Below are 15,558 nucleotides of genomic sequence, written 5' to 3'. Positions count from 1 at the left end.
CATGATAAAAGTCTTGGAAAGATCAGGAATTCAAGGCCCATACCTAAACATGATAAAAGCAATCTACAGCAAACCAATAGCCAACATCAAAGTAAATGGTGAGAAGCTTGAAGCAATCCCTCTAAAATCAGGGACTAGACAAGGCTGTCCACTTTCTCCATACCTATTCAACATTGTACTTGAAGTCCTAGCCAGAGCAATTTGACAACAAAAGGAGATCAAAGGGATACAAATTGGAAAAGATGAAGTCAAAATATCACTTTTTGCAGATGATATGATAGTATATATAAGTGACCCTAAAAATTCCACCAGAGAACTCCTAAGCCTGATAAACAGCTTCGGTGAAGTAACTGGATATAAAATTAACTCAAACAAATCAATGGCCTTTCTCTACACAAAGAATAAACAGGCTGAGAAAGATATTGGGGAAACAACACCCTTCTCAATAGTCACAAATAATATAAAATATCTTGGCGTGACTCTAACTAAGGAAGTGAAAGATCTGTATAATAAAAACTTCAAGTCTCTGAAGAAAGAAATTATAGAAGATCTCAGAAGATGGAAAGATCTCCCATGCTCATGGATTGGCAGGATCAACATTGTAAAAATGGCTATCTTGCCAAAAGCAATCTATAGATTCAATGCAATCCCCATCAAAATTCCAACTCAATTCTTCAATGAATTAGAAAGTGCAATCTGCAAATTCATCTGGAATAACAAAAAACCTAGGATAGCAAAAACTCTTCTCAAGGATAAAAGAACCTCTGGTGGAATCACCATGCTGGACCTAAAGCTTTACTACAGAGCAATTGTGATAAAAACTGCATGGTACTGGTATAGTGACAGACAAATAGACCAATGGAATAGAATTGAAGACCCAGATATGAACCCACACACCTACGGTCACTTGATCTTTGACAAGGGAGCTAAAAACATCCAGTGGAAGAAAGACAGCATTTTCAACAAATGGTGCTGGCACAACTGGTTGTTAACATGTAGAAGAATGCGAATCGATCCATTCCTATCTCCTTGTACTAAGGTCAAGTCTAAGTGGATCAAGGAACTTCACATAAAACCAGAGACACTGAAACTTATAGAGGAGAAAGTGGGGAAAAGCCTTGAAGATATGGGCACAGGGGAAAAATTCTTGAATAGAATTAGCAATGGCTTGTGCTGTAAGATTGAGAATTGACAAGTGGGATCTCATGAAACTGCAAAGCTTCTGCAAGGCAAAAGACACCATCAATAAGACAAAAAAACCACCAACAGATTGGGAAAGGATCTTTACCTATTCTAAATCAGGTAAGGGACTAATATCCAATATATATAAAGAACTCAAGAAGGTGGACTCCAGAAAGTCAAATAACCCCATTAAAAAATGGGGCTCAGAACTGAACAAAGAATTCTCACCTGAGGAATACCGAATGGCAGAGAAGCACCTGAAAAAATGTTCAACATCCTTAATCATCAGGGTAATGCAACTCAAAACAACCCTGAGATTCCACCTCACACCAGTCAGAATGGCTAAGATCAAAAATTCAGGTGACAGCAGATGCTGGCGAGGATGTGGAGAAAGAGGAACACTCCTCTATTGTTGGTGGGATTGCAAGCTTGTACAACCACTCTGGAAATCAGTCTGGCCTTTCCTCAGAAAATTGGACATAGTACTACCGGAGGATCCAGCAATACCTCTCCTGGGCATATATCCAGAACATGTACCAACCGGTAAGAAGGACACATGCTCCACTACGTTCATAGCAGCCCTATTTATAATAGCCAGAAGCTGGAAAGAACCCAGATGTCCCTCAACAGAGGAATGGATACAGAAATTATGGTACATTTACACAATGGAGTACTACTCAGCTATTAAAAAGAATGAATTTATGAAATTCCTAGCCAAATGGATGGACCTGGAGGGCATCATCTTGAGTGAGGTAACACAATCACAAAGGAACTCACACAATATGTATTCACTGATAAGTGGATATTAGCCCAAAACTTAGGATACCCAAGATATAAGATACAATTTGCTAAACGCATGAAACTCAAGAAGAATGAAGACCAAAGTGTGGACACTGTGCCCCTTCTTAGAATTGGGAACAAAACACCCATGGAAGGAGTTACAGAGACAAAGTTTGGAGCTGTGATGAAAGGATGGACCATCTAGAGACTGCTGTATCCAGGGATCCATCCCATAATCAGCTTCTAAATGCTGACACCATTGCATACACTAGCAAGATTTTGCTGAAAGGACCCAAATATAGCTGTCTCTTGCGAGACGATGCCAGGGCCTAGCAAACACAGGAGTGGATGCTCACAGTCAGCTATTGGATGTATCACAGGGCTCCCAATGGAGAAGCTAGAGAAAGTACCCAAGGAGCTAAAGGGATCTGCAACCCTATAGTTGGAACAACATGATGAACTAACCAGTACCCCGGAGCTCTTGTCTCTAGCTGCATATGTATCGAAAGATGGCCTAGTCGGCCATCACTGGAAAGAGAGGCCCATTGGACTTGCAAACTTTATATGCCCCAATATAGGGGAATGCCAGGGCCAAAAGAATGGGAATGGGTGGGTAGGGAAGTGGGGGGCGCTATGGGGGACTTTTGGGATAGCATTGGAAATGTAATTGAGGAAAATATGTAATAAAAAATATTAAAAATTAAAAAAAAGAAGAGTAGACAGCAAAAAATAATCAAACTCAAAGCTGAAATCATCCAATTAGAAACAAAGAGAATGGAAAAAAAATCAACAAAACTCAGAGCTGGTTCTTTGAGAAAATCAACATGATAGATAAACATTTAAACAAAATAACTACAGGGCACAAAGTCAGTATCCTAATTAACAAAATCAGGAATGAAAAGGGAGGCATAACAACAGATACTGAGGAAATTAAAAAGAAAAAAAAAAGCAGATCCTACTACAAAAGCCTATACTTAACAAAACTGGAAAATCTAGATGAAATGGATGATTTTCTAGACAGATATCATGTACTAAAGTTAAATTAGGATCCGATAAACTATCTAAACAGTCCCATAACCTCTAAAAAAAATAGAAGCAGTCATTAAAAGTCTCCCAACGCCCCCCCCCCAAAAAAAACCCTCAGGAATTATTGGTTTTAGTGCAGATTTCTATCAGAACTTCAATAAAGACCCAATACCCATACTCCTCAAACTATTCCAGAAAATAGAAACAGAAGGTACCCTAACTAGTTAATTCTATGAAGCCACAGTTACTTTGATACCTAAACCACACAGAGACCCAACAAAGAAAGAGAACTTTAGACCAATTTCACTTATGAATATCAATGCAAAAATATTCAGTAAAATTCTCACAAACCTAATCAAAGACCACAAGAAAACGATCAGTCATCATGACCAAGTAGGCTTCATTCCAGGGAGGCTGGAATGGTTCAATATGCAGAAATCCATCAAATCTGATATATAAAGAAATTTAAAGAAAAATCACATGATCATCCCATTAGATGTTGAAAAAGCCTTTGACAAAATACAACACCCTTAATGTAAAAAGTCTAGGAGAGATCAGGAATTCAAGGCACGAACCTAAACATAATAAAAAGCAATATACAGAAAACCAACAGTCAACATCAAATTAAATGATGAGAAACTTGAAGCAATTACACTAAAATCAGGGACAAGACAAGGGTGCCCACTTTCTCCCTATTTATTCAATATATTTTTGGAAGTTCTAGGTAGAGCAATTAGACAACAAAAGGGCACCAAAGGGGTACATATTGGAAAGGAAGATGTCAAGGCATCACTCCTTTGTGCAAAATATGATGGTATACATAATTCTACCAGCAAACTCCTACAGTTGATAACTTCAGCAAAGTGGCCTACTCAAACAAATCAGTAGCCTTCCTCTATACAAAAGATAAATGAGCTGAGAAAGAAATTAGGGAAATAACACCTTTCACAAGAGTCACAAATCATATAAAATATTTTGGTGTATTTCTAACCAAGCAAGTTAAAAGATCTATGTGACAAGAACTTGAAGTCTCTGGAGAAAGAAATCGAAGAAGACCTAGATGATGGAAAGATCTCCCATGCTCATGGATCAGTAGGATTAACACAGTAAAAATGACCAAGTTATCAAACCAATCTACAGCTTCAATGCAATTCCCATCAAAATTCCAACTCAGTTCTTCACAGAGATAAAGAGTAATTTTCAAATTCATCTTGAATAACAAAAAACACAGGATACTGGAAATTATTCTCAAAAATAAGATAACTTCTGGGAGAATCACCATCCCTGACCTCAAGCTGTATTACATAACAATAGTGATGAATACTTCATGGTATTGATACAGAGATGGGCAGACAGATCAATGGAATAGTATTGAATACTCAGAAATAAGCCTACACATCTAAGTTATCTTTATCTTTGATAAGGCAAAACCATCCAGCATAAAGAAAAAAGACAGCATATTCAATAAATAGTGCTGGTCTAAATGGCAGACTGCATGTAAAAGAATGTAAATTGATCCTTATTTATCTCCTTGTACAAAGCTCAAGTCCAAGTAGATCAAGGGCCTCCACATAAAACCAGATACACTAAATCTAAGAGAAAAGAAAGTAGTAAATAGCCTTGAACAAATCAAATGACCCTGAAATTCCACCTTACACCAATCAGAATAGCTAAGATAAAAACTTAGGCAACAGCAGATGCTGTTGAGGAAGTAGAGAAAGAGGAACATTCCTCCACTGCTGGTGGAATTGCAAACTAGTACTACCACTGTGGAAATCAATCTGGAGTTTCCTTAGAATATTGCTCTTCTCAATGATAAAAGAGTCTCTGGTGGAATCACCATGCCTGACTTAAAACTGTACTACAAAGCAATTGTGATAAAAACTGCATGGTACTGGCATAGCAACAGACAGGTAGACCAATGGAATAGAATTGAAGACCCAGAAATGAACCCACACACCTATGGTCACTTGATCTTCGACAAGGGAGCTAAAACAATCCAGTGGAAAAAAGACAGCATTTTCAACAAATGGTGCTGGCACAACTGGCAGTTATCATGTAGAAGAATGCGAATTGACCCATTCCTATCTCCTTGTACTAAGGTCAAGTCTAAGTAGATCAAGGAACTCCACATAAAACCAGAGACAGTGAACTTATAGAGGAGAAAGTGGGGAAAAGCCTCAAAGATATGGGCACAGGGGAAAAATTCCTGAATAAAACAGCAGTGGCTTGTGCTGTAAGATCGAGAATTGACAAATGGGACCTCATAAAATTGCAAAGCTTCTGTAAGGCAAAAGGCACTGTCAATAAGACAAAAAGGCCACCAAGAGATTAGGAAAGGATCTTTACCAATCCAAAACCAGATAGGGGACTAATATCCAATATATATAAAGAACACAAGAAGATGAATTCTAGAAAATCAAATAACCCCACTAAAAAATGGGGCACAGAGCAAAACACAGAATTCTCAACTGAGGAACACCGAATGGCTGAGAAGCACCTGAAAAAATATTCAACATCTTTAATCATCAGGGAAATGCAAATTAAAACAACCCTGAGATTCCACCTCACACCAGTCAGAATGGCTAAGATCAAAAATTCAGGTGACAGCAGATGCTGGTGAGGATGTGGAGAAAGAAGAACACTCCTCCATTGTTGGTGGGATTGCAAGCTGGTACAACCACTCTGAAAATCAGTCTGGCAGTTCCTCAGAAAATTGGACATAGTACTACCGGAGGATCCAGCAATACCTCTCCTGGGCATATATCAGATGTTCCAACTGGTAATAAGGACACATGTTCCACTATGTTCATAGCAGCCTTATTTGTAATAGCCAGAAGCTGGAAAGAACCCAGATGTCCTTCAACAGAGGAATGGATAGAGAAAATGTGGTACATTTACATGATGGAATACTACTCAGCTATTAAAAAGAATGAATTTATGAAATTCCTAGGCAAATGGATGGACCTGGAGGGCATCATCCTGAGTGAGGTAACCCAATCACAAAAGAACTCCTTAGATATGCACTCACTGATAAGTGGATATTAGCCCAGAAACTTAGAATACTCAAGATACAATTTGCAAAACACATGAAACTCAAGAAGAATGAAGACCAAAGCGTGGACACTTCGCTCCTTCTTAGAATTGGGAACAAAACACACATGGAAGGAGTTACAGAGATCAAGTTTGGAGCTGAGATGAAAGGATGGACCCTCCAGAGACTGCCCCACCTGGGGGTCCATCCCATAATCAGCCACCAAATGCAGACACCATTGCATACGTCAGCAAGATTTTGCTGAAAGGATGCTGATATAGCTGTCTCTTGTGAGGCTATGCCAGTGCCTGGCAAACACAGAAGTGGATGCTTACTGTCAGCTATTGGATGGAGCACAGGGCCCCCAATGGAGGAATTAGAGAAGGTACCCAAAGAGCTGAAGGGGTCTCCAACCCTATAGGTGGAACAACAATATCAGCTAACCAGTACCCCCAGAGCTCCTGTCTCTAGCTGCATATATAGCAGAAGATGGCCTAGTCGGCCATCATTGGGAAGAGAGGCCCCTTGGTATTGCAAACTTTATATGCCCCAGTACAGGGGAAATACCAGGGTCAAGAAGTAGGAGTGGGTGGGTAGGGGAGCAGGGTGGGGGAGGGTATAAGGGACTTTCTTAATAGCATTTTAAATGTAAATGAAGTAAATACCTAATAAAAAATGGAAAAAAAAGAAAAAAAAGAATATTAGAAATAGTTCTACTTGAAGAACTAGCTATACCACTCCTGGGCATATACCCAAAAGATGCTTCATCATATCACAAGGACATATGCTCCACTATGTTCATAGCAGCTTTATTCCTGATAGCCAGAAGTGGGAAACATCCCAGATGTTCTCAATAGAAAAATGGATACAGAAAATGTGGTTCGTTTATACAATGGAATACTACTCAGCTATTGAAAATGAGAAATCATGAATTTTGCATGCAAATGGATGTAACTAGAAAGTATCATCCTGAGTGAGGTATCTTAAACTCAAAAGGATATGCATGGTATGTACTCACTAACAACTGAATATTAGCCCAAAAGTTCAGAATATCCATAGTACAGCTCACAGGCCATATGAAGCTTAACAAGAAGGAAGGCCCAAGTGTAGATGCTTCAATCCTACTTAGAAGGGGGAACAAAATAACCACAGGAGGCAGAGGGAGGGAGAAACCTAGATGAGAGATGGGAGGAGGAAGGAAAAGGGTGGGGAAGGATCAGTTATGTGGGAGACAGGAGAGAAGCCCAGGGGGCCAGGAGAATGGATAGAAATTTGCAGCAGTGTTGGGTGGAGGACAAGGGGGAACCAGTAGAAAGTCCCAGACACCAGGGATACAAAAGGCTCCCTGGACCCAATGGTGATGACATTAGCCAATAGTGAGGAGATGGAACATGAAGGGACCACCTTCAGTAGATAGACATGGGCCCTGGTTGAAGTATGTGGTCGGCCACCCACCCATCTCAAAATTTTTCACCCAGAATTGTTCCTGTCTAAAGGAAATGCAGGGACAAAAAATAGAGCAGAGACTGAAGGAAAGGTGATCCAGAAACATCCTTAAGTTGGGATCCATCCCATGTGCAGACACCAAACGCAGACATTATTGCTGATGCCAAGACGTCCTTGCAGACAGGAGCCTGGCATAGCTGTCCTCTGAGAGGCTCTAACACCACCTTACTGAGACAGATGCAATTACTCACATGCAACCATTGGACTGAACCTGGGGACCCCTATGGAAGAGTTAGCAGGAGGACTGAAGGAGCTGAAGGGGATTTGTAATCTCATAGGAAGAATAACAGTATCAACTAACTGGATTCCGCAGAACTCCCAAGGAGTAAACCACCAACCAAATAGCATACATGGGCGGCTTTTGGATTCCACTATATATGTAGCAGAGGACTGACTTGTCTGGCCTCAGTGGGAGGGGATATGCTTGGTCCTGTGGAGGCTTGGTTTCTTAGAGAAGGTGTTGGCTAGAGGGGTGGGTGGGAAACCACCCTCTTAGAGGTGACAGTATGGGAAATAGGGTGGGGGGACTCAAGGAAGGAGGACCAGGAAGGGAGATAGCTTTTGAAATGTAAATCAGTAAAATAATAATAATAATAATAATAATAATAATAATAAAGAATACAGAGAAGATGGTAGGATGAGCTAGTGGAGAATCACATTCAATTTTGTGGGATTTGAATAACAACAGTGTTATATCGGGTGAACTCTTCTCTTCCACGAGCCCTATTATTTGTTGAAGATCTACTATACCCTATCCCAAGTTTATAGTGTGACCATATTTGAACAAGGGGTTGTTATCGGCGAAATCAATTAGGATGAGCCTTAACCCAATGTTCTCATTTTAAATAAAAAGGAAATTTGGTCACAGAGACAAAAGTGTACAGTGGCAACAAAAGGTGAATAGGGACAGGGGACAAACAGCCATCCATATACCAGGGTGCGGGGAAGGACACACCTACACAGCAGGAGAAGAGCAGAATCCACTTAGCAGGGCAACAGACTGGAATAGATATTCCTAGTCCTCAGAAGAAAGAAATGTCACTCATACCTGACCTGCCTGGGACTTTTGGCTTCCAGTATGGTGGACTTAGTAAGCCAGTGCCAATAGTTAAGGTAAAATTATCAGGGCAGAAACCTTTGTGAGAACACAAAAAAATAATTTTTAAAAGCTGTTTACCTTGCCATGCAAAATAACCAAAACTCTCAGCAGTAGCTGATTTAATCAGCAAGTAAATACTATCTAATTTGACAGAGATTGAAGCAAATGCTTGCATCTTAAAGATTTTAAAGACAATAGAATTGTTTCAATACTAATAGAGGCTTCTTCACATACTCCCATCATGAAGCTAGTTGAAAACAGTAAGAGTGGGAAGCAATCTTCTTTGCCACAAATACTTTCAATACCATGATTCCTAACGTCACATATGAAACAATAGACAAACACAATAGAATAAAACAGAAAACATTATCTCCCTGATGCTAGATGAGTAGATTGGAACACTGACAAAAGCCTATGAATGTAACTTATGTTTATGATTTTTTATTTGATAAAGTTGATTGAAACTGCTTTCATAACATAATTAATTTGTATCCAAAATGCCTGGTAACAAAGACAAACCCTTCACTGTCTAAGATAACAGTAATAAATATATAACACCCCCAACAATGTCCAACCTGAATATGAGATTGGGGTTCAGTAAAAAGCAGGCATGTAATAAAAAAAAGATACAACTATATAGAGAATAGAAACCACAGGCAGTTTCCTTTATTGTAAAAGTGCCACTTTTTAATTTATCTCTCAAATAAAAAAAGCAAATTCAAGCAATAATTCATAGTTGGGTGGAAAGCATAAAGCATTGAGTGGTAAGATCAGGAGGCTGGGAAAGATGATCAATATAGAGGGTTAGCTATCCGAGTCACTGAAGGGGTCAGCACCTTCCAGGTCAGTAAGACCATATCAAGTGACTATTATCTAATCATGGAAATCAGAGAACTTCCTCTTAGACAGGAAGCCATCTGATACAATTCCTTTGTGGGATGTGAACAGAGTCTAGCTGGTGCTTATTTTCCTTTTGTCAATCATGAGAAATTATAGTCTACTAATGCTAAGTTGATATCATAGTGTGTCATACCATACATCATAGGCTTTACTCATGCTCAGTGCAGGTCTGTAGGTCACCAATCAAGGGAAGGAGTGACGGGGAGAGAGAAGATGTGAAGGGGAGGAACACCGAAGCCAAAGAATGGTTAAGAGGAGAAAGAGAAGATGGAGGGGAAGAGAAAAGGAGGAAAAGGGAGATGATGAGAAAGTGGAAGAGGAGGAGGGACAGGAAGGGCAAAGAGAGGAATGGGATGGGAGACATAAAGAGAGAGGGACAGGAAGAAGAAAGGAAAAGGATGTGGATGGAGAAAAGACTGCCTCCCCCCAACACATACTTTAGAATGTTAATTAAATGGATTTGTGAGCAAAGTTCAAAATAAACATCTCTCCTCCCACTTATATAGCAGTTGTGTGCCCCCACTCTGGTCTTCCAGTGCTTAATCAGGAATCCTTAATGACAAGTGCAGGAATCATGGAGAAAAGAGTAAGCTTCATTGCTTGTCAACCTTGGTCCCACCACATCCCTGCAGAATCAATCTCCAGAGAGCATGTTCTCAAGGCCTGGCCACACTAGAAGACCTGAGGAAGCAGCAAAAGGATCAAGGTGACCATCAGAAGGGACCATCTTCAAAGTCTGGTCTTCCATCTTAAGCATGTGGAATGGAAACTGTCGAGAAGGAAGTAGTCTTACCGAGTTGCACTTTAGTACAGATGCCACTCAGAACACCAGCAAGATTCTAAAAGCTGGTTTTGAAGAGAAGAAAGGTTCACATTTCAAGTGTTGAAGGTGGAGGATATCAAGTGGAACTCACAGAGTATCAGGGCATGGAAAATTTCAAATGGAAAATATTTTTCTTTATTAAAACTGGATCATTTTACACAAGGCTATAGGAAACAAAATCTTACTAAACGTGCTTAAAAGAAAAGTCTGTTTATAGGATAAGTTGTGAACATGCCCAAAGAAAGAATATTAGTTATATGTGAGATTTAATAGTTCTATCTAAAACACAAATTAAGAAAAAAAAATCCTTTAAATCAAAGGGTAATAAGTGATCTATCAAAAAGACAAAAACAAAACATGGGAGAGAAAAATATTACATATTCTTCCCCAGACCATCCATACGTTTTCTGTTACCCTTGAGGGGAGAGTACAAATTTACTAGCACAGTTATCAATTATGACTAAATAGAGAAAGAGTTGAGCAACTAAATCAAGGATTGACAGCCAATGTTATACCAACATTCTTGAACTATGTGTTCATGGTCCATTTGGTACATGGGGAAAACAGACAGTTAAATGAAATTTTGTGACTTAAAGCTGTCACCTTAGAACAAAACCAACCCAACCAAGTTCTAGGAGAAGTACATTTATTTAGAGCAACATAGGATCATCACTCAGGAAAAATAAATGCAAACAATTGTTTTTTAAAAGATTTATTTACATTTATTTACTCAATGGGTATGGGTTTGACTTTGTGTCCACATGTACAGAAGTTTGCAGAGACAAAAACAGACCATATAACCACCACATGGACCTGGAGTTACATACAGTTTATCAGAAACCATCCTGAAGGTTCTGGGAACTGAACCCAGAGTTCCTGCAATTAATTGCTGAGTCATCATGCCAGCTCCACAAGCAATTTTCAAGACGTCCTTGATAGTTTTACAACAAGGAGGCAATTAAAACTCAAAAAGGATAGTAATGACATCATGCTTTTATGATTTCAAATAACTGACTCTTTGTTCTTGAAACCAACTCTCAAGATTACCTATATCATCATGATTCTTAAGTCTTGGCTGTATCACTGTACTTCATTTGTTTTTTGTTTTTTTTGTTTTTGTTTGTTTGTTAGTTTTTTTTCTGGTGGCAATAAACTATTGTGCTTTATTTATTTATGAGAGAGCCAGGATGGTATGACATACAAGGGGATAATATTAGGTTGTGAATACCAGATGGGAAAAAAAAAAATGGAGGGCTTTCTTAGAAGCTGGCTGCCAAAGGTCCAGAGCAGATCTGCAGCTTAAGATTCATCTCTCAGCCACTGTGACACAATGCACAAAAAAAAAAAAAAAAAATCAACTTCAAGGAGAGGGAAGACTTATTTTGGTTCTTAGTTTCAAAAGGTTAAGTTCACACTCCTTGGCCCCACCATTGTGGGCAGAACATCACCATGGACAAAACATGGCAGGTCAGTGTTGCTCACCTATGGAAAGTGGAAATGCTCCTCCTCACAACGTTCCCAGGTCCATACTGAACACTGAGTTCTGAATTGCAGACGAGGACTTAGTGTATACTATTCCATCACTTGTTAGTGAGGGATTATGGTTGGGTGCTTGCAGAAGGCACAGCCTGTTGTAAGAAGATGTCCAGGTGCAGTTGTAGGCTCTGTGCAGTTTGGGGGAAGTGGTCTTGTGTGCAGAAAAGGTCAGCAAGGTTTAAAATCATCTCAAAGGTCAGTGTGTATGGAAGGGAGCATTTGCAGCCTCATTAAAAAGTCAGCTGTGGCTTGTCTGAAGTCTGACAGACAATGATCTCCCACCTCCACCTAAGGGCTCTGAAGGGTGTTCATCCTTTGCTTTTGTAAAGGTTGTTATCCCTTGAAAAGTTGAAGGGATGTGATACAATCCTACCCCAGATAGACTTTTAGTGGCTTTTCCTTTTCTCTTCAATACTTTGTAGTATCCCTTGTTCAAGTTAACATATTTGTAGGCAATCTGGACAGAGGTGTCAAAGGCTTGAACATCATTTTCTATTATGAACAAAATGAAATAATCAATGTATAGAATTTTAAAAGGAAGCCAACCATACATATGTAGCAACTATAAATTAAATATAAAAGCCTAGGTATAAAATACAGTTACCTTTTAGATTAAATACAATCTCTATGTTGAAGCTGTAGGGGGAAAATGGTCCTTCATGGTCACATCTACTGTGCAGACATAATGTTTTAATGTGGTTTAATTTGTGCTATTTTCAGACACAATAATAACAAAAAAGAAAGGTCTACAGTGCTCTGTATATTGATTGCCTGTATGTAATACTTACTGAAGGACCAAAAGGTCCTGATGGGTCAACTCTCTTTTTGTTTCTTCTGAAGATATTTATAAAACCATCTGCTAGCTTTGTATATCCATTTACAATTCCCCAGAAAAACCTAAAAGTATTATGGAGTTCATTAGATATGACTCTCTGCTACACATGACTCTCTTAGAGTGAAAAGGCCCACAGACAAGGTACCCGATGCATGGGTGACTTAAAGAACTTCTAGGCAGCTAACTCAGCAGCTATTAGAAGATGGGGTAGTTGATTAATAAAGCCCATTTATGTCCATTATAGCCAGGGACAGGTTTGCCTACAGCGCAGAAAGAAAGGTAACTTTGTTTTAATTCTACCTGTAGATAAAATAACCAGTCCTCATAAATCAAACAAGATAACTGGTTTTGCCGGGTTCCTAGCGAAGAGAAAGAAATTGCTTGGCTTTTTCTTATAACTGCCCACCAGTCCTCAAGCACCATTTCCATTAACTCGTGAGAATGGAGAATCCCCCCCCAACCCCCCAGGGCTTGTTCCCCCAGGAGAAAAGCAAGCCACAAGATAGAAGAATAAGGAAGAAGGGCCCCCTTGTGTCCTGCCAGGTTGGAAATGAGGATGCTGACTTGCCAAACTCCAAAAATTACACCTTCATGGGGCACGCCTGTGTTCTAAAGGCCTCTCTTACAAATTACACGTTTTCCACCCAGCATCTGTCAAGTGTCTTCTTTTGTTAACTTGTTGACAAGAGTGAACCTGTCAGCTTTTAAAATGGCTGCCATCACTACATGCACACCTAGCTGTAGATCTGGAAAGTGTGAGTTATTCCCTTTCGCAGGGGATCTTGTCAGGGGCTGAGGCTTCAACCTGGCTGCTCTTGCTGCAGGGACCAAAAAAAAAAAAAAAAAAAAAAGTCGAACTGTACCAAGCAGTGTCGAGTTCATCAAAATTATACAGAAATAAAAGAAACAAATAGGTGGATGGGTACCACTTCCCAAGGAGGTCAAGGTGACATGTGACTCAGCAACACAATGAAGATGCTCTGGGTTTTAAATGTGATCTCTAACTCCAGACTTGGATGCTTATTTTACATTAGCGGTGGAATGACACATCCTAGGCAGCATGATGACAACAGTCACTATGTCCCCCTTAAGACAAAACGACAGGTGAACACAGAGAAATCTCCACCTGAGAAACGGCTATGAGCCAATGAGTTCCCAGGTTGTATCCCACAGAACACGTCTAAAGAGTCACACGTCAGGGTCGGGGCTCAGGAGACGGCTCAGTGGTGTGGTTCTCTAAGGAGAGGTGCTTGCTTGTATACCAGTCTGATAAGTGAAATTCAGTTCCTGGAGACTGCAGTAGGAGGATCCATTCCTTAGAGTTGTCCTCTGACCTTTATATGAGTGTTATGAACACACACACACACACACACAAACACACACACACACCAAATTAATTTAAAAAAAAATCCAAATCAAATCCAAATCCTGCCTCATGGACTAAGCTCCTCTCTGAATCAAATGAAAGCATCTTCAAGTACCGGGATTTCACTTTTTCCCAAGCACCAAAGTCCCTGTTGGTTTCAATTATCCACGTTTCCTCTCATAGTCATCAGAACCCACACATCAGATGACCTATCCTCTCTGTCGTCACTGCCCTATCTACACACCATCTTGAGGATGTCCCAAGGACCAGAATAAAACCAGGGAGAGAGAGAGAGAGAGAGAGAGAGAGAGAGAGAGAGAGAGAGAGAGAGAGAGAGAGAGAGAGAGAGAGAGAGAAGAAGAAGAAGAAGAAGAAGAAGAAGAAGAAGAAGAAGAAGAAGAAGAAGAAGAAGAGAAGGAGGAGGAGGAGGAGGGGGGAGGGGGAGAGGGAGAGGAGAGGGAAGGGAGAGTGAGAGGAGGGAGAGTGAGAGGAAGAGGAGGGGAGGTGAGGAGAGGGGAGAGGAGGGGAGGGGAGGAAAGGGGAGGGGAGGGGAGGGGAGGGGAGGGGAGGGGAGGGGAGGGGAGAGGAGAAAGGTTTATGGAACTTCAAATTATTTTTTCATATGTGCACACATGTCTTTAATAAGCCATATATATATATATATATATATATATATATATATATATGTATGTATACACACACATACACATATGTAATCACCTAAGTATTTTAAAATGAAGAGGACATATGCAGACCAAGTGAAAAGCGACAAAGAAATAATTAGTAGATACTCGATGGAGGGTATGGGAGAAATCATGATTGGAAAAGCACTTCCTGACAAGCATGTGGCCTGAGGTAGAGTTCCAGCACCCACACAGAAGAGTAGAGTGTTATGACTTATGTTTGTACTCTCAGCACTGGGGAGGCAGAGGCAGTTGAATCCCTGGGACATGGTGGCCAGAAAGCCAGTCTTTCTTGATGAGTCCAGGCCAATAAAGACCTGTCTCAGTGGATAGCATTTCTGAAGAATGACACTCACCACTGGCCTCTGGCCGACATGTATATGTATACATACATACACATATACACATGAACACACATGAACACAACCGCCCCATACTGCCCCAACACACACACACACACACACACACACACACACACACACACACTAACACACACAAAATGTGGACGTGAAAGCTGCCTTTACAAAAATGATGTGAGCCATGAATAATTTGCTAACCTATGTGGTTACATGTAAAATTTGAATTTTTATAATAATCAAGTGTGTACTGATAAGAATGCCATTGTTCCTGATAGTTGAAAGGACACTATGAGATCTAACAGCTGCTTAAGGCATTAAAAGAGTGAAGCTGGGATCTAATAACCACGATGGCAGGCCAGCCATGAGTCTGTCCATGTCCTTTCCAAGGACCTCAGGCCACAGACAGCACCATATATTGACATGATGATG

The 15,558-nt window shown here is 40.1% G+C and overlaps 1 protein-coding gene across 2 annotated transcripts in view; it reads right to left on the bottom strand.

Moving 5' to 3' along the window:
* Rsu1 (Ras suppressor protein 1) overlaps positions 1-15,558 on the bottom strand; it is a 194,962-nt gene that overhangs the window by 77,201 nt on the left and 102,203 nt on the right. The window contains exon 9 of one of the 2 annotated variants that reach the window (XM_021149446.3): positions 10,804-12,378. The exons of the other annotated variant lie outside the window; for it this stretch is intronic. Coding sequence (XP_021005105.1) covers position 12,378 — 1 coding nt within the window. The 3' untranslated portion in view covers positions 10,804-12,377. Of the gene's footprint in view, positions 1-10,803; positions 12,379-15,558 lie in introns of those variants that run through there. 2 annotated transcript variants of the gene reach the window in all.

This window comes from Mus caroli, unplaced genomic scaffold (genome assembly GCF_978045245.1).
Source record: "Mus caroli unplaced genomic scaffold, Mus_caroli_1 scaffold_2, whole genome shotgun sequence".
NCBI classification, from domain to species: Eukaryota; Metazoa; Chordata; class Mammalia; order Rodentia; family Muridae; genus Mus; species Mus caroli.
The sequence above is the reverse complement of the archived record's forward strand: the minus strand, read 5'-3'. Positions and strand labels throughout refer to the sequence as shown.